The sequence below is a fragment of the Erythrolamprus reginae genome, chromosome 1 (assembly GCF_031021105.1).
Source record: "Erythrolamprus reginae isolate rEryReg1 chromosome 1, rEryReg1.hap1, whole genome shotgun sequence".
Lineage (NCBI taxonomy): Eukaryota > Metazoa > Chordata > Lepidosauria > Squamata > Dipsadidae > Erythrolamprus > Erythrolamprus reginae.
In genome coordinates, this window is record NC_091950.1 from 342348789 (window position 1) to 342373232 (window position 24444).

Consider the following 24444-nt stretch of genomic DNA (forward strand, 5'->3'; position numbering starts at 1 on the left):
CTCCACTCTGCCATTTTTACGCTCCAGTGGCTGACAAGGCGGGACCATCCTGGCCCATTGTAAAGCTGCTGCTGACCATCTTTCCATGTTCTTGTGAGGAAGCTTTTGAGAAGCTGGAAACTCTGGAAAGAAACCCTGGCTAGCAACTGCCTTGCAAAGAGCCAAGCTTGCTCAGCAGTGGGGAGAAAAAGATGGCACAGATCAACTAGAGTGACAGGGACTGCAAAATTCAAGGAGCCAAAAGAGCATGGACTGGGAAGAAATATATGGCAGGAATTGATGTGTCTCTATAATTTAATCGCAGGCAGGCTGTCAAGCGCCTCAAGTGATTGTGGGAGCATTGCATCAGCTGTAGTTTTGGGGACTAACTTCACGTGCCCTTGTATAGCACACTAAGTTCCAACAGTTGCTGAGAATGGTTGTAACTCAAGAACTATCTGGATGTCGAAGTGGAATGGGGATGTTTGTTATTTTCTGTTGTATTTTTATCTCCTTTATCCTGGGTGTCCAGGGAGAAAGCATTTTGAAATTCCCTGACATTTTCCTGTAACTTGCAATCTAGTTAAGGAGCAGTCGTAGATGACATCATACCAAATGGCTAAGCGGTGGAGAAATATCGGCAGATATGGCGGGGGCCATAGAGTTAGCCATTCCAGGGGAACGAGGGATCGTTGCTTAATAACGATCCCTTGTTCTGGCTCTGTGAGCCCAATCTTGGGTACTGGTGATGAGTGTAACTCTGGTCCTGGGCTCAGGTTGCTGCTGCTCAATGCCAGGTCGGTGGTAAATAAAGCTCTCCTCATCCGGGATCTGATCCTGGATGAGGAGGCCGACCTGGCATGTATTACTGAAACCTGGCTGGGCCCAGAGGGAGGTGTTCTTCTCTCTGAAATCTGCCCAGCTGGGTTTCAGATATGGCATCAAACTCGACCCCAGGGAAGGGGGGGAGGAGTGGCTATTATAGCCAGGGAGAGCCTTTGCCTACGTGGACTCATTGCTCCGGAAATTGCGGGTTGCGAGTCTCTCTTGATGAAGTTGGACTTAGGGGTTCAGGTGGGCTTATTTCTCACGTACTTGCCTCCCAGCTGCGTGTCAAAAGCCCTGCCTGTGCTACTCGAGGAGGTAGCCGGGTTGGCGGTGGAGTTCCCCGGACTTATTGTCCTGGGGGACTTCAACCTGCTGTCACTCGGCGAAACCTCTGGGTTGGCACAGGAGTTCATGGCCACCATGACAGCCATGGACCTGACTCAAGTAGTACAGGGTCCGACTCACGAGGGAGGGCACACACCTGACATGGTATTCCTTTCCGAGCAATTGAGTAATGGTCCGAGACTAAGGGGCTTAGAAGTGTTGCCTTTGTCATGGTCAGACCATTTTCTACTACGGCTTGACTTCCTGGCTCCAATCCTTCCCCGCAGGGAGGCGGAACCAATGAAGATGTTCCGCCCCAGACGCCTAATGGACCCAGAGGGCTTTCAGACGGCGCTTGGGGTTATTCCAGAGGCACCCGTCCACAGTTTGGCGGAGTCTCTTGCGGAGGCCTGGAACAGGGCTGCTGCGGAGGCTCTTGACCGGATTGCGCCTTTGCGACCTCTCCGTGGCGCTAGACCCCGTAGAGCCCCATGGTTCAACGAGGAGCTCCGGGAGTTGAAACGCCAAGAGACGTCTAGAGAAGCGATGGAGGAAGAGTAGGTCTGAATCTGATCGAACACTTGTAAGAGCTTTTATTAAGACTTACAAAGTGGCGCTCAAGGCGGCAAGATGCGCGTACCATGCCACCTTGATTGCATCAGCGGAATCCCGCCCGGCCGCTCTGTTTAGGGTGACCCGCTCCCTTCTTAACCAGGGGGGAGTTGGGGAGCCCTTGCAGAGTAGTGCCGAGGATTTTAACACGTTTTTCGCTGATAAAAGTCGCTCAGATCCGGGCCGACCTCGACTCCAATTGTAAAACAGAGTCGACTGACAATGAGTCAGTCGAGGTGACTGGGGCACGTACTTGTCCACCTGTCTGGGAAGAGTTTGATCTGGTGACACCTGATGAAGTGGACAAGGCCATTGGAGCTGTGAGTTCCGCCACCTGTTTACTGGATCCGTGTCCCTCCTGGTTGGTTTCGGCCAGCAGGGAGGTGACACGGAGCTGGGCCCAGGAGATTACCAACGCTTCCTTGGGGAGGGGAGTTTTTCCAACACTCTATAAAGAAGCGCTCGTGCGCCCCCTCCTCAAGAAGCCTTCCCTGGACCCAGCCGTACTTAATAACTATCGTCAAGTCTCCAACCTTTCCTTTATGGGGAAGGTTGTTGAGAAGGTGGTGGCACTCCAGCTCCAACGGTCCTTGGAAGAAGCCGATTATCTAGGTCCCCAGCAGTCGGGTTTCAGGCCCGGTTACAGCACGGAAACCGCTTTGGTCGCATTGATGGATGATCTCTGGCGGGCCCGGGACAGGGGTTTATCCTCTGTCCTGGTGCTCCTCGACCTCTCAGCGGCTTTCGATACCATCGACCATGGTATCCTTCTGCACCGGCTGGAGGGGTTGGGAGTGGGAGGCACTGTTCTTCAGTGGTTCTCCTCCTACCTCTCTGGCCGGTCGCAGTCGGTGTTAGTGGGGGGTCAGAGGTCGGCTCCGAGGTCTCTCCTTTGTGGGGTGCCTCTGGGGTCGGTCCTCTCCCCCCTGCTATTCAACATCTACATGAAACCGCTGGGTGAGATCATCCAAGGACATGAGGTGAGGTATCATCAATATGCTGATGATACCCAGCTTTACATCTCCACCCCATGCCCAGTCAACGAAGCGGTGGAAGTGATGTGCCGGTGCCTGGAGGCTGTTGGGGCCTGGATGGGTGTCAACAGACTCAAACTCAACCCGGATAAGACGGAGTGGCTGTGGGTTTTGCCTCCCAAGGACAATCCCACCTGTCCGTCCATTACCCTGGGGGGGGGGAATTATTGACCCCCTCAGAGAGGGTCCGCAACTTGGGCGTCCTCCTCGATCCACAGCTCACATTAGAAAACCATCTCTCAGCTGTGGCGAGGGGGGTGTTTGCCCAGGTTCGCCTGGTGCACCAGTTGCGGCCCTATCTGGACCGGGACTCATTGCTCACAGTCACTCATGCCCTCATCACCTCGAGGTTCGACTACTGTAATGCTCTCTACATGGGGCTACCTTTGAAAAGTGTTCGGAAACTTCAGATCGTGCAAAATGCAGCTGCGTGAGCAGTCATGGGCTTACCTAGGTATGCCCATATTTCACCATCACTCCGCAGTCTGCATTGGCTGCCGATCAATTTCCGGTCACAATTCAAAGTGTTGGTTATGACCTTTAAAACCCTTCATGGCATTGGACCAGAATATCTCCGAGACCGCCTCCTGCCGCACGAATCCCAACGACCGATTAGGTCCCACAGAGTGGGCCTTCTCCGGGTCTCGTCAACTAAACAATGTCGGTTGGTGGGCCCCAGGGGAAGAGCCTTCTCTGTGGCGGCACCGGCTCTCTGGAACCAACTCCCCCCGGAGATTAGAACTGCCCCTACACTTCCTGCCTTCCGTAAACTCCTTAAAACCCACCTTTGCCGTCAGGCATGGGGGAATTGAAACATCTCCCCCTGGGCATGTTTAATTTATACATGGTATGCTTGTGTGTGTGTCTGTTAGTATATGGGGTTTTTTAAATCTTTAAATATTTTAATTAATTGGATTATTTATGATTTGTTGCACTTGTTGTGAGCCGCCCCGAGTCTTCGGAGAGGGGCGGCATACAAATCCAAATAATAAATAAATAAATAAATAAATAAATAAATAAATAAAGTTGTTGCCACAGTTATGCTCATTTTTGCTTGACTCTGCCAGGCAGCGCAATCCGGGAGTTTTTTACATTATTTTCCCCTGACTTTTAAACATTTTAGTACAGTTTGTTTTTCCCCTGATTTATTCCGTTTTTTTTTTCACGAATTCCCTGATAATTCCAATATTTCCAAAACTGTCAATTTCCCTGATAATTCCTTGATTTCCCTGTTTTCCAGGTTTGCTGGACACCCTATTTATCTCACTCAACTCCTATTAATTTCCCCCCCAAAGCAACAAAGATTCTATACAGGGTAATTATTCCCAAAGCACTAACCGCTCCAATTCCTGGACAAATTACATGTATTAGAAGTTTATACCCTGGGCTCCCTATCAGAAATTGCAGATCTGAAGTGAATTCACTTTCTCTAGTCTATATTCCATAGGCTAAAACCCCCTCTCCATTTATTTATTCTTTTCTCTGTATTGTTGTCTTGCTGTCTTTTGTACTGGCTAGATTTTTATTTATATTTTTTTCAATGTGTGCTGCAAAGACTCAGATTGATTGCAGTGATATGGAAATGTTTAATAAATAAAGATGACAGCAGGGTCCTACCTAAAACTTGTGTGCAGTGATGTTCCAGCATCATTGCCAACTTACCACAGTCCATTGTGAAGTTCTGCTTTCTTCCATAAATGATATTTTTGTTTCTTTTCCACGCAGAGGGGGTGTAATAGATCTTCCTAAAGATGCAGTTGGAGTTGCTAAAGGAGTAGTGCGAACGCTGGATCTCAATATTGACTGAGGAGTAAAATCAGGGAAGACTGAGGATGATGTGGATGCCAAAGCTTTAGCTCTCTAGGAGAGGACAAAACATCTTTAAAATGTGTAATCTAAAGCTACGACTTTATAGAAAGTCATCATTACTTCACTTTTCAGCCTCAGAAATACAGGTTTCTGCGACCTACAAAAATCTATATACCTTGACAACAAGAGGTGTCTCCAATAATTTTAATTCTGGTGCTCTTGCAATATTCTTGGGCAGTAAGGTTCTTATGGAGTATTGAGAACTGGAATGCAGCGGGCTAGAAAATCTGCCAGAAGCAGAAACGTCTGGTGACTTCAGCTGGCTTCTTCTCAAAGGTGGTGAATCAAGAGAAATAGGCTGGATCATCAAGTCAAGCAATCTGTAAATATTTCAAGGTTTTTAAAACATTAAGCTGCCTTGTATTACACCTACTCTGATGAAGGCACTTTTCAAGCTGTCATTTGAAAGAATGTAAGATACCCAAGCATAGAGAATACACATTACATAGAAACATAGAAGACTGATGGCAGAAAAAGACCTCATGGTCCATCTAGTCTGCCCTTATACTATTTTTTGTATTTTATCTTAGGATGGATCTATGTTTATACCAGGCATGTTTAAATTCAGTTACTGTGGATTTACCAACCATGTCTGCTGGAAGTTTGTTCCAAGGATCTACTACTCTTTCAGTAAAATAATATTTTCTTACGTTGCTTTTGATCTTTTCCCCAACTAACTTCAGATTGTGTCTCCTTATCCTTGTGTTCACTTTCCTATTGAAAACACTTCCCTCCTGAACCTTATTTAACCCTTTGACATATTTAAATGTTTCAATCATGTCCCCCCTTTTCCTTCTGTCCTCCAGACTATACAGATTGAGTTCATGAAGTCTTTCCTGATACGTTTTATGCTTAAGACCTTCCACCATTCTTGTAGCCCGTCTTTGGACCCGTTCAATTTTGTCAATATCTTTTTGTAGGTGAGGTCTCCAGAACTGAACACAGTATTCCAAATGTGGTCTCACCAGCGCTCTATACAGCGGGATCACAATCTCTCTCTTCCTGCTTGTTATACCTCTAGCTATGCAGCCAAGCATCCTACTTGCTTTTCCTACCGCCCAACCACACTGCTCACCCATTTTGAGACTGTCAGAAATCACTACCCCTAAATCCTTCTCTTTTGAAGTTTTTGCTAACACAGAACTACCAATACAGTACTCCGATTGAGGATTCCTTTTCCCCAAGTGCATTATTTTATATTTGGAAACATTAAACTGCAGTTTCCATTGCTTTGACCGTTTATCTAGTAAAGCTAAATCATTTACCATATTACAGATGCCTCCAGGAATATCAACCCGATATCCAGAAATATCAAAATTACTTTAATTTTAATTCTTAATTGAATTATGTGATACCCCTGGTCTGATAATTGGGTGTATATTTGCTAAGCAATTCCCGATATATACAGCCCGCATTTGTCTTTGACTTCCTTAGTGACCGATGGCCTAAATCTATTTATACGCAATTTAGGTAATAAAGAATCAGAATATAGATAGTCCTCGAATTATGCTGGCAATTGGAATCAGGACCGCAACTGCTAAGTGATAGTCACAAAGCATGACATCATATGATCACATTATTTAGCAACGGCATCTCAAGAGTCCCTATTGCCAGCATAGTTCCAGGATTGTGTGCAAGCTGGAAGAGGGGGAAGTCTCAAATAAAGAGTTGGGGGTGGGGGGAATGGAGGGTGCCACAGATAAAGGCTAAGGAGTGTTGGTGGGCTAGCAAGGACAGTGGGCAGATATTGGGAAGCACTGATGGGCTAGCACCTCAGCAGACAGGTGCAGAGAAGTGTGAGCAGATCAGAAAAGGCAGCAAGTACTGGGAAGCGTGAGCAGACCAGCATGGACAACAGAAGGGTAGTGGAAAGCATGGCTGATCAAGGTGTAGGTGCTAGAGTATGAGTACCCTGTAGTAAGCTTCCTCGGGAGAAAAATGGCAAGATTGACTTATAGGAATAACCTGTGACCTTCCCTGATGGCTTTTCCCATTGCTTGAGAGACGCCAGCATGAAAGGTTGCAGATGAGATCATGACAGCATCTTACTGCAATGTCATAACCATACACTGGGGCCTAGGCAATCGAGCACTTGGATTACAATCACACTACCAGAGGGATGCTGTGCTAGCTGCAACTTCATGAACTAGTACTCCTTTTTCAGCATCCTTGTAATTTTAAACAATCACTGAGCAAGTCAAGAATCACCTGTGCTGTGTCAGAAATCAATTTTTGGATATACAATTCACTATATATAATTTTTTGGGGAAGAGGCTTACATCCCATGAGCCTCTGTATTAGGACAATATAGTCCAACCTTCGTGAGAATGCAAGCCTCTCCCCATTGACCAAGCCAATCAGAGTTGTGTTCTACTACTCTACCAGGCAGCGAGTTCTAAAATGAACAACCTTGTTTTGTTTAGTACTGTAGTTCTCTTCTTAGATACACAAAACAGATTAACAGACTAAGTTTATGTGGTCCCAAAATATAATGACTGGGCAAACAGGTTATTGTGTTGTAAGAATTCAATTTAATGATTCTTAGTAGTCAGAAAGTAAAAGACAAACATTGGTAGTGGATTTCCTAGTGCATTTCTCTGTGATATTTTTTTTCTTTTTACCTGGAATGTTTTCTTAAAGATTTAGTAATTGGTGTCCCAATAAATGGATCTGATAATTGTCTATCAGGACAGGGCTCCAACACAGGTGATAGTTCTTCAGGCCTATTTTTGAGAAAAAAATGAGAAGCCAAATTAAGAAAAATAATTTTGTGCATCAAAATATTACTTTCTTCAAAAGGAGAAAATTGATAAATTGCATAATTCTTGCTGCCTCCATCACACTTTTAGAAAATTATTGCTATTTTCAGCCCTTGAGTATTAGTCCTTATTTTCTAAGTTAATGTTTCTACCAATTTAAAACCCACCACTTAACTACTGAACTAATGTCAGAGTAACAGAATGAAGAGTGAAAACAATTTCTCTGTGGTGTTAGGGATAGGCAACAGATATCACCATGATATCTTAATTCAGGATGAGCCGGGGTGGCGCAGCAGGTAGAGTGCTGTACTGCAGGCCACTGAAGCTGACTGTAGATCTATCTGTAGGTCAGTGGTTCAAATCTCATCACCGGCTCAAGGTTGACTCAGCCTTCCATCCTTCCGAGGTGGGTAAAATGAGGACCCAGATTGTGGGGGCAATATGCTGGCTCTGTTAAAAAGTGCTATTGCTAACATGTTGTAAGCCGCCTTGAGTCTAAGGAAAAGGGCGGCATAAAAATCAAACAAACAAACAAACAAATAATTGTGTCTTTGATATCATGGATTGGAAGATGTCTTGCCAATTCCTCAAAAGTGACTCCTTCATTTTTCTATGTAGAAGTCTGAAAGAAAATAATATTGTCCATACAGGGGGAAAAGGAAGGTTCTGGTTCTTTATTTTGCACTATAGAGAAAACAGAAAAAGATGCCAGAAAAAAAAGAGAACACTTTGGTTCTTTGTCTTACTTTGAACAGAGTTATTTCAAATGCCCTTGCAGGATTGTAAATGGAATCTATGGGCTATCCGAAATAGTTGTTGGTTCCTTCATTGGAGAAGGCACACTGGTGTTGAAACAGTTCTCTGACTGCAGAGGCTCAGCAAGATACTGCAAACAGAGTTTAGGCCAACTTGAAAAATGTTAGGACTGGGAAGGTCCTATAAAATGGATATGCCAATATTTTGGCTAGATTATGCCCATGGGCTGAAGATTCTCCATCCCTATGCCTGGATAGCGAAACAAATACTTACGTAACATTCTGGTGTGACTTGCTCTTCTGTTCACTTCCTGCCCACACTTCTCCAATTTTGGACAATACATTATTGATGAAAGTTGCTTTTGTAATGACATTTCCAGTAGCAATCCGTTTTGTAACTGTTGATAATGGTTTTGGTCTTAAAACTGAGAAGAAAAATCAAGACAAGACAGAATTTTTTTAAAAAAATTCTTAAAATTGGTTTGAAAAAATGGTAAAAAGAAATCCATGTTAAAAAATCCAGCAGAGGAAAGAATATGACACCACTTATTTCCAGTCTACAAGTCAGCCCCTTCCAACAGTTCTAAGAAGATTCCACAATTGCACCCTAATTCACATGATACTGAAAGGCACAGATAAACTCCCAAGTGGTCTCATCCGCTCTCAGAGTGCTAACAACTAGATGACTGCAAAGAGGTACAATCCTTCCTTCAACCCCTCCCCCCACCTCCTATCAGAACTTATCCTCCCCCCCACCGCCGCTACCATATCTGAACTGATGAAGCTTCTTGAATGAGAAGCAAAATGTTTTCTTCTTCCTCAAGGAAAAAAACAGTCCAGTTGCCTTTTAAAGAAAAAAATCTTTGAGACAACTATGACCTGGATGAGTGAGAATCTCCACAGACATTCTTAAAATCGATTTCTGCAATTTTCATTGAATGAGAAACTTACTTTCCCGCCGTAGTGGTAGTGAAGATGGCAAATGGTAAGGCCTGGCTCGCTCTATAGCTAGCTTCTTTTGAACTCGAGGCAGAATTTTGCCATAATGGTCTAATATGGAATTTCTGGTAACTGATCTCTGTCTCCATTGAGGGTCATTCTATTTAAGAATAAAAAGAAGTCTGAATGACAAATGCACTAAAACAGCTGAAAGACAACTGAAGTTTACCTTTCCCCTCCCCCCTTATGTCACCCACTTTAAGGCAATTGCAAATCACATACATAAATTTGAACAAGATCAGTTACAAACCAAGTGGATCTGACTTTTAGTAAATTCTGATGCCAAAGTCAAGAATATAAATAGGAATGTGTAAAATGTTCTATGCATAAACCTCCCCATGCACAAAACAGGTAAGTGAAGCATGCAATTGGTCTGGATATGAATTCAAAATAGCATGCTGCCTTGGAGAGCGATTTCTGCATTGATGTACTTTGGAAGTTGAGATGATAAGCAGCCAAGGAATCACTAAGAGAGACCAAGGACGGAGGAGAAAGGAAACTGCAAGGAAAAGGGATAAAGATGGGTTGGAGAGTCTCTGTTTGGGCAATAACAGCAGACAAGGAGAAACAGGGAAAGGAAAAGCTGCTGGGAAAATCAGTGGGCAGACCAGGATAGAGGATACATTTGCAACAATATGCACTAGCTTTGGCCTATTCTTTTTGCAAGATCCTATCAGGTAGTCTAGACCAGGAAACCAAAATCAAATTAATACTACCTTTATTGCAAGATTATAGTAACAAAATCTTGCCATTCTGAAAATGCTTTCCCTCCTTCCCTTCCTTTATGGTTCCAGAAAATTAGGGAGGGCCAGTTCTGAAATGCTCTCCCCCACCGCCTCCAAATTCCTGCTCTGGACTCATTCAGTTAACTTTAGCTTCGAGCAACGAATTTTCACAACAGTGATTTTAGAAACCAATCCTAATTTTTTCCATGTACTCCCAAATGTTATGATTTACCATGAGATTCATCTTCAGAGACTGATTCAGCTGCAGGGCAGGAATGTAGTTGGCCCTCTGGAGGTGATGAACTAAAAGAAACTCATGATTGTTGATACCAGTAGTTGTCTGTAAAAACTTCTCTAGACACTCCTACAGGAGATAAACAGGCACATAAAATGCCATTGTATTAATGAGTCATCCATTGCTTTAAAAAAAATAATTACTCCTTAGATTTTATTTTTGTTCTGGCTCACTTGTTCAGTTTCTGTGAATGGTAATTTTAGTAAATCTTCCATCAATCCAAGTTCCTGACAGATTTCATAAACATGTTTGAGCATCTCTTCAACCTTTAACTGGCTAGAATTTTGCCGCAACACGTTCCAAGCTTCCACCATGCAACTGAAATTAAATTCAGAATTAGAATTCTGGCAGATCTTTCTGCTTCAGGAAAAAAAAATATTAAAAGCTGTTAATATCATATGCCTTTGATTTTTTAAAAAAGTAATTTTCATAGACTTTTTCTTTGACGATCATTTCTCTTTATGAATTAAGCACAGTATTACAAAGATAAAGATGTGCTTTACCTGTTATATAGCAAGACGGTAATGTGGAGGGCAACTTCAGCGTTACCTATCATTGATGGTTTCATCATCTGTATATATCGAAGGGCTTGCTTGTGCTCTCCTTGACACATCAAAGCTTGAATGATCCGCATGTGTTGCCAGGGCAATTTGATTGTAGCTGGATGAAAGAGATAGGACAGAGAATTCTGCAAAAGTGCAAGGTTATAATTAGAATAGAAATAAAACATACATCAATAATCAAACTAGTATTTTCTCCAATGAGTATGTAGTATTTATACTTCTATTCCAAGTCTGTATTATCCAGATTGCTAATTTTAATTTCTTCTTGTTGTATATGTTGCCTTCAGCAAGACTTTTAGCATATTTTAATTTAATATTGCCTCCAATATTACCACCAATTTAGATCTTTCTAAAAGTAAAGTTATTATTTACAATTTGAGGGCAACCTACTGTAGAGTACTTTACTGCACTTTCTCAAGAAGCACTGAAAATGTATAAAAACCAAGAGGTAAAATATACCGTATTTTTCGATGTATAAGACACTCCGGAGTGTTTGCCTTCCAGCAAACAGTACAGATGATATACACTGTTTGCTGTGTATTTCTGTGCATGTGTGCCTGACCCATAGAAATAACCAAGAATTGGAGAAATGCTTCTTCTTTTACATAGCAGAGAATAATTATGGCAATATATTAATTAATGCTAGAAAGCTATTTTTTAAATGTAGTCACACTAACTCCTCCCAATTATTTAAATAGATCTACTCCAAACATGACTAAGTCAAGGCCTAACTCAGCTGCCTTTTCTTTAATACTGCAACAGAACACTGTTACATTTCAGATTATACTTGTACAGATGCTGTTAAAATTGATGTGGCTTTCTGGACGTATTCTCTGCTATTTAAAAGAAGATACAATACCATTGTGCCTCTTCAGATCAAGCATTTATTTTTAAAAGCTTCTTCATTTTGTTAAGTTATCTAGAACAGTGTTTCCCAACCTTGGCAACTTGAAGATATTTGGACTTCAACTCCCAGAATTCCTCAGCCAGCATTTGCAGGCTAGGGAATTCTGGGAGTTGAAGTCCAAATATCTTCAAGTTGCCAAGGTTGGGAAAGACTGATCTAGAACAATAATAAAATAGTCTTTAAAAAATAAGTCTACTAATTTGAGCATTCCGTAGGAATTTATAGTTATTGACTTACCTCCTTGCAGCAAACAACCAGTTTTAGCAGCCTGATTAGCACAAAAAAATAAAATGCTGCCTGTCTCTTCTTCCCATTAATTTGCCTCCTTGCAGTTTTAGTTTCACTTTCATGAACTGCAGCCTGAACCAGCTGATGGTCTGGAAGTTGATAATCAGTTCCTTGTGCTAATCAGCCTCTGTTTTGTTTGCTGCAAGAAGGCACATTGCTAGGAGGCAGAGGCCAAAGGGTAGGGGTAGCTGAGTGGGGTTACATTCAGTGTATGACACACCCCAGTTTTCACACACCCCCTTTTTTTGGGGGGGGGTGTCTTATACCCCAAAATATGGTAAATCTAATAAATAATGGAATTGATAATTTATACTGACCTCATAGTCATTATGATCCAAACACCAAAACCCCTGAATTAGATTAACCAGACCTATTGGTACTGCAAAGGCTGTTGGGAAAGAATCCACTGAAGTATCAGTTCTGTTTGGGCAAGAATGCATGATATCCAGTAATAAATAAATTGTCTGATTAGCTTATTAAGGTTAACCAAGAGTTATGCTTTCTATGAAATAGAACATTCCTATTTTATAAATGTATTTTGCTACAATTTTATCTGGTAAAATCTCACTGACAATATTAAAACATATACAGTGGTACCTCAAGATACGAACCCCTCGTCTTACGAACTCGAGATACGAACCCGGGGTTCAGAAAAAATTTGCCTCTTCTTACGAACTTTTTTCGTGTTACGAACGCCAAACCCGAACTTCCGGGTTCGGCGTTCGGGAGGCTGCTGGGAAGCCCCCGACTGTTTTAAAAGGTGACAGCTGGGCGGCGGGGCTTCCCAGCAGCCTCCGAACACCGAACCCGGAAGTTCGGGTTTGGCGTTCGTAACACGAAAAAAGTTCGTAAGAAGAGGCAATTTTTTTCTAAACCGTTCGGAGGCTGCTGGGAAGCCGCGCGGCTGTTTTAAAAGGTGACAGCCGGGCTGGGGGGCTTCCCAGCAGCCTCCGAACGCCGAACGCGGAAGTTCGGGTTTGGCGTTCGGCTTCGGGAGACGGCTGGGAAGCCGCCCGGCTGTTTTAAAAGGTCACAGCTGGGCTGGGGGGCTTCCCAGCAACCTCCCGAACCCTGAACTTTTACCGAACTTCCGGGTTCGGGAGGCTGCTGGGAAGCCCCCGGCTGTTTTAAAAGGTGACAGCTGGGCGGCGGGGCTTCCCAGCAGCCTCCGAACGCCGAACCCGGAAGTTCGGGTTTGGCGTTCGTAACACGAAAAAAGTTCGTATGAAGATGCAATTTTTTTCTAAACCATTCGGAGGCTGCTGGGAAGCCACGCGGCTGTTTTAAAAGGTGACAGCTGGGCAGGGGGGCTTCCCAGCAGCCTCCGAACGCCGAACGCGGAAGTTCGGGTTTAGCGTTCGGCTTCGGGAGACGGCTGGGAAGCCGCGCGGCTGTTTTAAAAGGTGACAGCCGGGCTGGGGGGCTTCCCAGCAACCTCCCGAACCCCAAACCCAGAAGTTCGGCAAAAGTTCGGGGTTCGGGAGGTTGCTGGGGAGTCCCCCAGCTCGGCTGTGACCTTTTAAAACAGCTGGGCGGCTTCCCAGCCGTCTCCCAAAGCCGAACGCCAAACCCGAACTTCTGCGTTCGGCGGCTGCTGGGAAGCCCTGCCGCCCGGCTGTCACCTTTTAAAACAGCCTGGGGGCTTCTCGGCGGCCTCCCGAACGCCGAACCCGGGGGTTCGGCGTTCGGAGGATCACTGAGAAGCCCCCAGGCTGTTTTAAAAGGTGACAGCCGGGCGGCAGCGTTTTTTTGCGGGGGGGGGGGGGTTTGGTTGCACGGATTAATTGACTTTACATTGTTTCCTATGGGAAACAATGTTTCGTCTTACGAACCTTTCGTCTTACGAACCTTCCCCTGGAATCAGTTAGGTTCGTAAGACGAGGTATGACTGTATAACCTTAATCTTTAATTGTAAATGAATTCTGAAGCCATTTAACACTTGAAAGTTTGAATTGTTGAAATCAAGAATGTAAAGAACAACATACAAGAACTTTGGTCTCTAAAAGCTTCTCTACAGCTTCTCATTAGGGGCCTGTAAAATATTTCCCCTGAACTGTTCTGAATCAAAACTATGACGATGACGCACAAAAGAATCTTGTTTTGTGATCCTTTATCCTTGCAAAAGTACAAGAATAAAGTGGATTAACAGTGTTCTATTTTGTGCCTAAAGAATAACAGAGGTCTCAACTGGATATGCAAATGTGGAGAGACCTAGAAAGAAGGAAGCAGACTTATAAATAGCAAACTCCTCCCAGGCTCAATTCTATTATCAACTCCAATAATATCTGTTTTCATTTATTCTGTCAATGTTGGACAGAGATGATAATGGAAAATGCTAAGCTTTAAAAGACCAATTTCATTTAAAAACCTTGAAAATGCAATGTGCTGCAGCCATTGTCATATTTTATGTTTCTAAAAGGATACAATTGCATGCTTGTAGAGTTCTTCAGTGTTTTCTAACAAGTAGAGATCAAGCAGTGCCTATAATGAAAACATACACACAAAGTCAACAAATATTGTTAAAAATTCTTCATTTCTGGCAATTTCCTGGACAAATCCATGCACTTTTCAGACTTTCAGAAATCACTCAAGTGGGCTTTTTGCCTAAGGTAGCACTAGAATCCATAATCTCTGAGTTATTTCCTACTGCCTTAAACCACTACATAAAACTGTATTATTCATGTTACTTACATGTAATGTTGGAGGAGGATACTTTCCAGTTCCCCCATCATCTCTCTGCCACAACTTCACAACTGAATCACCTAACTCGGAAATCATGCCATCAATCATCAAAGAATCAGGGTTCCATTTCCCCCTATAACAGGAAGGCAGGCATTTAATTTCCTATTGTTAAAAGCAAGTTTAAAAGGCTATTTAGTAACAAATCATGCAATTCAAATTTCCCTTCCTTCAAAATTTATTCACAAAAAACCAACAACCTCAACCAAACATTAAAAGCTAAACAATTTATGTGGAAGCATAAGAAAAGGCTAGTCTCTAAAATCACTTTTTTTAAAAAAAGAATGTGGCTACATCTTTGCCACATGCTTTGATGAATCTTATCTAGAAACACATAACAACTTTACAAGGATCCTGAGGGAAACAAGATATTGCTCAGTTATATAAAAACAAGGGGGGGGGGGAAGGAAAGCATACGATCACCCTCCGTGTCATAAAAAAGGAATAAACAGGCTATATCAAATGCCATTAAGAAAACGACTAGTGACATTTTCTCCCTACCCATTTTTTGTTTTATGAACATGCACTCAATAACTTTTTACATAAACCTTGGTGTCCTTTCCCTTGCTACTTGCAATCTGCTCACAGGTGATAAAATCTTTTTACTTAGATTTAACACACTTTTTAAAAACTTCTTACCTTGATAAACGTTCCAACTTTTGACGACAACTGATATAAAACCGTTGAATATGTTGGTAATTATAGAAACATTTTGACAAATGCATATCTTCCTCTGCATAAAAAAGGATGAAAACTCATTTTTAAATATATCAGATGTAAAAAAATTTCTAGCTGTAGCTAGAATAGAAAAATAGGATTTTCAAATCTGAACTGATACTGTATGTTTATATTGTTATTTGTGGCAATTCAAAATACTAATTAGATTATACCTGGTCAAATATTAAACGTAAGCTTTTCTAGTTACATTACAAAATGCCCTAAACAAAAGAAAACCAAGAAAATTATAGATGAGATGTTGGTTCAAACTATATTTTTAAGAAGTACATCTCCTTCCATAACTGGATTAAAAATTCTGAACTCAATTATAAAGAAAAAAATTAATTACTATAAGTACCAATGCAAGTGTGAATACTATGCCAACTCTACTGGCTAACCGCAATGTAGCTAAGAAGTTAAGACACAACTACCTTGTCCATAATCATTATATTTTGAAGAAATTAAATTAAATTAAGAAAATTAGGAAAAATATTAGAAAAGTAGATTTCTAATTATTGGTATTGCTATGAAGTGTTCATATCTCCACAGCACACAAACCTATTAGCAATAAAAAACAATAATGACTTAGTACCCCTGATTAATCCTCTTAATATTTGAAAGCAGATTTTTTTTAATAAGGACAGGTTCAAATTCAAAAATCATTAAATTCGCTGCTATTAGTTTTAGTCACTATCAAGAAAATAAAGATCCACCAAGGTATTTTTAATATTCCACAACAGGAAGGAAGGGAGGGAGGGGAAGGAAGGAAGGAAGAAAAAGAAAGAAAGAAAGAAAGAAAAAAAATAACAAAATAAAAATAAAATGAAATAAAAAAATTAAAATTTGTTTCTCATTCTTGCTTCTGAAAAATTGTTTACAATCATAAACAGTTGTCTTAAAAAAGTAGTTTCAGCAGTTTTGAATCAAATTTGATTCCACATGGAACATGCAATAGTGATAGCAAAGATGAAAAGGTTATAAACAAACTGCAATGAAAAAGCAGATTCTTCTAAGAGTTTTAATGTGCATATTTGAAATCTAGATTTTCAGAAATCAACTTTTTCAATATGATGTTAACTTTTCCATAAGAAATAGATATACAACTAATACTAAAATAGGAAATAGTCTGTTACTGAGATATGACAGCTAAAGGAGACCTACCTAAATTTTCTGGAAGGAGACTGGATCGACTGAACCAGATGACCACTTGTGAATACCGAGAAAGGAGACTGGTTACAACCTGTTTGTTTGTTAGATCTGTAATGCCTAAAAAAAATGAACATAGACTGACTTTTTTCAAAAAAAGCTTCATGTAACCTTGACAAGGCATGAGTAATAATTTGTCATCTTAAAGACATAGGGAACATTTAGCTCATTCATGATTGTAAAGGCATTCTAGCTTTAATTCATATACAGCCACAAATTATTTGCACAGGATATAAAATTTCAACTATACAGTGATCCCTCGTTTATCGCGGGTGGTAGGTTCCAGGACCACCCGGAATAAATAAAAAAACGTGAAGTAGGGACGTGAGGTTTTTTTGAAATATTAAAGGGTTGCTGCCTCCTTGAAAGCACTAAGGGATCCAGAGGCAGAGGACGGTGAGCCTTTTGCTTTCCCCTTGGATCCCCCACAGCTTCCTGACCTCCGGGCAGCCTTAGAATCCCAGCCATGAAGGCCTCCCCCCCCCCCCTACTTCATTCTGACACACTGAGGCAGGACAGTGAGCCTTCCATTTCCCCCTCATCTCTGCCACAGCCTCTCGACCTCCAGTCAGCCCTAGAATTCTGGCAGACACCGCGAGCCCCTGACCACGCATGCGCACACGCCTCTCAGAAACCCACAATGCATTGAAGCCGCGAGCAGTGAACCACAAAGTGGCGAGGGATCACTGTACTAAGAATGAGATAATAAATCAAGCTTTCTTTTAAATTTTTCTGTATTGTGTCTGGAGATCAAATCATCTTTTATTTTCGAATCTGAAGAGGGAAATAACCACACAATAGTTGGACATACCAATAGATAAGGAAGAATTTAAAATTTCTATTTGTTAAAAGGTAATATAAAATAATTCTTAAATTTTATGACATTTCCATACCTTTTTCAGTCAGTTCTTGAGCTTCCGTGACAAAATAGTTTAACACTGTGTTAAGGTTGCTAAGAAGCAACTCACAGCGTTGGAGAGACTGTAGAGTCTGTGGATCAATGAAGTTAGATGACCCATCAAATAAGGGAGCACCTTTAAAAATAGAGTTTTGATAACTTTAGTTAAGGTTCAGAATTCAACATGCTTTTGTTGAATATAATTAAATAATTAACCCCAATTACTGAGTAATTTATGTACTGTATACAATATGTTAATTTCCACTTTTTCAAAGCACATTATATTACTTACAGAGACAAATGAAGTCTTCTTTTGTTTTAACAACTTTACTCCATGCCCACTCGAGAACAAAACGCAAGTTGGGTGCAGAATCTGGTTGCTCTTTAAAAAACAAAAACCAGAAATTATAGAAGTTACCATATTTACCAGAATACAGTGATCCCCCGGTTATTGCGTCCCCGACCATTGCGAACAGGGTAATTTGCGATTTTTCAACCCGGAAGTCAAAACACCATCTGCGCATGTGTGCCCTTTTTTTCGATGGGCACGCATGCGTAGATGGGGCCCGGCAGATCAGCTGCTGGGCGGCTTCCCTGGGTCTTCCCCCTCTTGCTGGCGGGAGGGCGAGCAGCGGGCATCAGCAAGGAGTTTCCCCACCGCCCACGCAAACTCCTCGCTGCCGCCCGCCCTTCGCCCGCCCACGCCGTTCATTCTCGCCGCTTTCGAGCTGAGTCCCGGAGCGAATTCGCTCCGGGACTCAGCTCCAAAGCGCCGACAGCCAGCGCCAGCGAACGGCTTCTCCGCGCTGGCTGTCGGCGCTTTCGAGCTGAGTCCCAGAGCGAATTCGCTCCGGGACTCAGCTCGAAAGCGCCGACAGCCAGCGCGGAGAAGCCGTTCGCCGGCGCTGGCTGTCGGCGCTTTGGAGCTGAGTCCTGGAGCGAATTCGCTCCGGGACTCAGCTCGAAAGCGGCGACAGCCAGCGCGGAGAAGCCGTTCGCCGGCGCTGGCTGTCGGCGCTTTGGAGCTGAGTCCCGGAGCGAATTCGCTCCGGGACTCAGCTCGAAAGCGCCGACAGCCAGCGCGGAGAAGCCGTTCGCCGGCGCTGGCTGTCGGCACTTTGGAGCTGAGTCCCGGAGCGAATTCGCTCCGGGACTCAGCTCGAAAGCGCCGACAGCCAGCGCGGAGAAGCCGTTCGCCGGCGCTGGCTGTCGGCACTTTGGAGCTGAGTCCCGGAGCGAATTCGCTCCGGGACTCAGCTCGAAAGCGGCGACAGCCAGCGCGGAGAAGCCGTTCGCCGGCGCTGGCTGTCGGCGCTTTTGAGCTGAGTCCCGGAGCGAATTCGCTCCGGGACTCAGCTCGAAAGCGGCGACAGCCAGCGCGGAGAAGCCGTTCGCCGGCGCTGGCTGTCGGCGCTTTTGAGCTGAGTCCCGGAGCGAATTCGCTCCGGGACTCAGCTCGAAAGCGCCGACAGCCAGCGCGGCGCGGCTGTTTTAAAATGTCGCCGCCGGCATGGGGGGCTTGCCAGCACCCCCCGGACCCCCAACCCGGGTTTGGGGGGCTGCTAGGAAGCCCCCCATGCCGGCGGCGACATTTTAAAACAGCCGCGCCGCCCCCAATCTTCGGCTCCTCGCTAGCGCTGCGGGAGTAAAAACACCATCTGCACATGTGCAGATGGTGTTTTTACTTCCGCAGCGCTACTTCGCGAAAACCCACTCGTTGCGGGGGGTCCTGGAACGGAACCCTCGCAACGAGCGGGGGATCACTGTATACGATGTACCTTAGTTTTGGGGGAGGAAAACAAGGGGGGAAATTCTGCCACTGCCTACCAGCATCCTTAGCTTGATCAGCTTCAGCACATTAGTTTGCTAATTGTGAGTGTGCATGTGTGTGCACTCGCTTATGTGCACCTTGATGGGGCTGCTAAGCAGCTTCAAAATCACTTACACCACCTAACAATTTTTTTAAAAAAATTGTTCCCAGTTGTTAAGTGTGTTTTCCTGATTGTTTGCACCTTAAATGAATAGAAAAAAAGTTATTATTCCCTGTAAACTTTGCTTTTGTGGTCAGCACAATGATACTTTGAAATTGATCTATTTTTAAGGATATTCACAATATTTCAAGATACTTAAGAAGCTTCTGGAATTGTGAGAACTATCAAGAAGTTTCTAGAACTGTCCAGAATTATCTAGAACTTTCTGGGACTGTACAGAATTGTAGGTAGCTGTATAACTACAGTAATATAGGGCCACTATAGCCCTTCCTGAGAGACAGGATCTAATTGATTGGGATTGCATGGTAAGTGGGCAATGGCCATCACAGACAAAGGGGAACTGACCTAGATAGACAGGTGTGAATTCAATATCTATTCAGATTCTGATGACAGTATTCACACGTCACCCCACACCCATTACAGGAGGAGCTTAGGAATGTAAATGTATATATATTGTGTTACTCTGGCACCGGGTGATCAATCTTGCTCTGCTGAATCCTCAGTACACACTTGTACTTTAATACTGCATGGAATAAAGACCATTTTTATCAAGTTTGGAGAGACATCCTTTTTCCTTACAGTACACAGCAACTTAGTCAATTTAGATGGCATCAAGAGGTTGCATACATCCAGCCGATGTATTTTGCTATGTATGTGGCCAGTTTATAAAGACAAAAGCGAAAAAGTACTCTGTGGAAGCATCTGCTAAGATGTGTGAGGCCTACAAAGCATACTTCGGCATGCCTGTTGGTGACCAAGACAAACCATGGGCTCCTCACTGCAAGAAAACTCTTGAAGGTAAGTGGATAAATGCTGCTCTCTTAAATAGCAGATTAACTGTGTTAATATTGTAAATACCACTAGTCATTTGTGTGAAATAGGCCTAAATCAAATTCTCAATCCAAATGTTATTTTGTTTGCTTATAGGTTGGTACAAGGGAGAGAAGAGAGCCATGCATTTTGCTATCCCAAGAATTTGGCGTGAACCGACAGATCACTCAACAAATTGCTACTTCTGCATTGTGGACTCTTCCAAACGTTGCACTGGCAAAAATGCACCACCAGTAACATATCCTGACATTCCTTCATCTATTGCCCCAGTACCACACTGCCCTGAACTTCCTGTACCAACACCTCCAGACAGAGCTACACCACCTTCAAAAGAAAGTAGCAGGTCAGACACCGAGGAAGACGTTGAAGATCACGATTTCTCTTCATTTGCAGATGAGGAGCGGAAGCTATACTACCCTAACCAAAAAGACCTCAACGATCTGATCAGAGACCTTGGTCTCACCAAGTCCAACGCTGAGCTTCTGACATCAAGGCTCAAGCAATGGAACTTATTAGATGAAAGCGTCCAAGTCACAGATCAGAGGAAACAAAAACATGATGGGCAACTATATTTGAGGATTGATTCATGAAACTGATTGGCAGTATAGTCGTAAATCTCGGAAAACCGCACACTTCTGACCAGTTTTTGGTAATGTGTGTAAATTTCCAATGCATATAGTGCTCTTAGTCTGACTGTATAAATGAGAAGATGCAAAATCATCTGTTTCTATAGTAAAAATGCATAATTTCCGTTGCCGTGGTCACAAAAGCGAAGTTTATGATGAATGTAAGCAATTTTTAATTTGTTTTAGACATAAGCAATTGGAATATAACATTTAAAAGCTGGGAACAAAATTTATGTTACATTATCAGAGGACTCTCACTTCGCTCACATACATCTCGTTGGGGCTGCTAAGCAGCTTTAACAGCACAGATGATCGTCGGAGGGAGCTCAAGTGAGTAAAGCAGGTAAAGAGTGAAAGCAATAAGATAAGGCAGCAACTGTTCCAGGTTGCCATTTTGGGCTCCACGACTCGTGTTTTCAGCCTCCAAATGCTGTTTGAGAGCTGTTCAAGCCTGCGGGGATCACCAAGGCACATTGCCGCTGATAGCCGCCCAAAAAAGTGACACGACAGAGGCCAAATACTAACTTTGCCGGGGCCTAAAACGCAATGCATAGAGGCCAAAAATGTGAGGGTAGAGGTGGCGATGTGCTTTGAAACAGCTCTCAAAAGGAGCGTTTGGAGGCTGAAAACACAAGGCACAGAGCAAAAAAGCGCAAGCCATTGTCTGTGGCAGTCTCTGCAACCAGGAAGAGGCCGAAGGGTGGGTGACGGCGGGTGGTGGGTCTACATTCAGTGTATAAGACACGCCCAAAATTTCAGCCTCTTGTAGGGGGGAAAAACTGTGTCTTATACTCTGAAAAATATGGTACTTTAAAAAAATAATTTTTTGAACAACAAGGTAATGTTTACCTTCAGATGTCCACTGTTTGATGCAGGTAGTGAGGAGTCCCAAAGAACTTGTCTGGATAGCAGATGATAACACAGCTTCAAACTGCTCTTCCTAAAAAAAAAATTCAAAAAGAAAACAAAATGCAGTTATCTCAGCATTTCATGGCTGAAATTGCATAAATCACAATTTCAGCATTAAAAATGCAATCCATCTGTAGCTGCATAGCAACTAACATATGGATACATCAGGGCTGCTCACAAATAAAATTTTACTTGTGGAATTTTCGTTAGATCAATTGCTACAACCCAATTAAATTAGGCAGCACATAAAATTTAAGAATCAAATAAGAATGACTGCATTTTCAATCATATCTTGGTCATAAACTTACCTGGCTCAGATTTGTTGGCTGTATATCAATATATCTTGGAGATAGCAAACCAGCTATAAGGCATCTATTATAACCCTCAGGAATAGTTTCATTTAATGAACAGGCAGAATTCTTTAAGAAATGCAATGTCTACAATTAATCAAACAATTTTCCATTAGGACACTGGGAAATTACTACTAAATTAAAAATTCTTTTCAAAATAAAGCCACATAAATTATTGTATTTGTTAATTTTTTCCATATTCTCTATACCAACCAAAGACCAAGCCGTCCCGAGTCCCAGTCAAATTGCCACACTTTGGGTGCTCAGCAGCCAGGTTACTTGCAACATCCCATAGTCTCATGATGTTTTACTATGGTTTTGTTAAAATTTGGTATTTACTTCCAGGTTTTGGTAAAATTGTACCCATAACGAACCACTGGTTAACAACTATGATGATTCGCTTAGTGATTATTGCAAGAAAGACTGTAAGACCAGATTGGTCAAGTAACTGACCCATTTTATAAGTGTCATGATTTATAATCATGATGAGCAGGCTCTACTGTGGTCATAAATCAAGGACTACCTGTACCAGTTAAGAAAATATGTTAAATGTTTAAAAGTGGGGAAGTAAACATTTTTAAAGGAAATTTACTGGGTGGGTTCTGGTCTCAGCAAATATAATAAGAAGTATAAGCAGGCATATATAAAATCATTACTTCTGATTTGCCAGCTCCAGGGTTCTGTTTTCCCATATCAACCAAATGTTGGTCCACTGGTTGCGACAGGAATTGATACATCTGTTTTCACCTGGGGGCTGAGCCAATGACTGGCCCAAGTTGCCTAAGCCCTAATGTAGAACTAGAACTCAATCCCCTAGTTTCTGGTCTGATGCCTTAACCACTAGACCAAACTGGCTCTGAAGGGCTAGAACGAAAATCAACAAATAACTATTAAACCACTAGATTTTTTTTTCAAAGGTAGGAATTAGAAATTAAGTTTCCAAAGTAAAGCTAATTCACAGGTTTATGAATTGAAAAAAACAAATAAACACAATACCATAATATAGCAATAAACAAATACTTACATCTTTTTGAAATCCTGTACAAGACATATGAACTATTCCACAATTCAGCAAACAAGTGACATCTATGGAACAGAGTTCTTCATTAGAATAATGAGGGGCAAATGACCGGTATTATAACAGGGGTGATGGTAGTGACTTTCCAGCAATATTTTTTCAACATTGTGAGCATACATTGGGGCACTGATACAGAGAGGATAATTGTATAAAATACAATTGTTGAATAATTGTTGAATTCTCTCAGCGTACATTCAGGTCACCGTCCAAAATCAATGGTCTATAATTTAATTCTATGAATCAGTCTGGTTCATGAAATATATCATGAATATATTTCATGAAAAATATATATTGTAAAATATAAAATATATCATGAAATATAAAAATATCATTTTAAAACCAAGCTAGGGAAAATGACGGCTCCCCAGTATGTTACTATTTTTACAGTATTGATCTAGTACAGTGATGGTGAACCTATGGCACGCGTGCCACAGGTGGCACATGGAGCCCTATTTGAGGGCACGCAAGGCGTTGCCAGCTGATTTTTCAGCCTTCTTTTCAACCGTTTTCGCTCTCCCCAGTCTTCAGGAAAGCCTCCTGAACCCCGAAATATAGCCAAAGAGGCCTACCGTATGTCCGGAGGCTTCAGTGAGGCCTGTGTACATGCCGGGGGTGGGGTGGGCAGCATGGGGGTTGTGCATATGCATGGGGAGAGCACTGCATTATGGGTATGGCCATGCACGCACCCTTTTGGCACCCGAGCCAAAAAAGGTATGCCATTATTGATCTAGTAGATCAACTTCTTACCCCTCTGCAACAGAAGCATGAGGAAGGTTTGTAAAAAAAATTATGTATGCAACGCTATCAAAATACAAGGAGAAAGGGAGAGAGTAGCTTTTCCAGTACTAAGGTCGTCCCACACCCAAATACCAACATTGAATTCTAAAATTAAATGTTACTCCCTGGGATAGAGCACACCAAATAATACCATTGATATTAAACATTGTTCATACTTTCTAGCACTACCCAGAGGAAACCCTATGATGTTAATATTTTATATCAAAATGCAGCAAGTAGTCTTTGACTTACAACCACAGTTGAGTCCAAAATTTCAGATGTTAAGCAGGACAGTTAAGTCAGTCTTGCCCCATTTTATGATCTTTCTTGCCAGAGTTGTCAAATGAATTGTTCCAGTTGTTAAGTTAGGAAGACAGTTGTTAAG

At 42.5% G+C, this 24444-nt stretch overlaps 1 protein-coding gene across 4 annotated transcripts in view; it reads right to left on the minus strand.

Moving 5' to 3' along the window:
* The window catches only part of AHCTF1 (AT-hook containing transcription factor 1), a 72305-nt gene that overhangs the window by 12703 nt on the left and 35158 nt on the right, over positions 1 to 24444 (minus strand). For 2 of the 4 annotated variants that reach the window (XM_070734063.1, XM_070734062.1), the window contains exons 11-28: positions 23229 to 23290; positions 22163 to 22291; positions 21795 to 21885; positions 17790 to 17879; positions 17493 to 17633; positions 16555 to 16659; positions 15316 to 15409; positions 14629 to 14752; positions 14362 to 14418; positions 12255 to 12401; positions 10683 to 10867; positions 10353 to 10497; positions 10117 to 10248; positions 9112 to 9259; positions 8435 to 8585; positions 7268 to 7369; positions 4762 to 4966; positions 4440 to 4637 (exon numbers count right to left, since the gene is read on the minus strand). In XM_070734063.1, the coding sequence (XP_070590164.1) occupies positions 4440 to 4637; positions 4762 to 4966; positions 7268 to 7369; positions 8435 to 8585; positions 9112 to 9259; positions 10117 to 10248; positions 10353 to 10497; positions 10683 to 10867; positions 12255 to 12401; positions 14362 to 14418; positions 14629 to 14752; positions 15316 to 15409; positions 16555 to 16659; positions 17493 to 17633; positions 17790 to 17879; positions 21795 to 21885; positions 22163 to 22291; positions 23229 to 23290 (2306 nt within the window). The remainder of the gene's footprint in view (positions 1 to 4439; positions 4638 to 4761; positions 4967 to 7267; positions 7370 to 8434; positions 8586 to 9111; positions 9260 to 10116; positions 10249 to 10352; positions 10498 to 10682; positions 10868 to 12254; positions 12402 to 14361; positions 14419 to 14628; positions 14753 to 15315; positions 15410 to 16554; positions 16660 to 17492; positions 17634 to 17789; positions 17880 to 21794; positions 21886 to 22162; positions 22292 to 23228; positions 23291 to 24444) is intronic. The other 2 variants (XM_070734064.1, XM_070734065.1) reach the window with 2 other exon arrangements.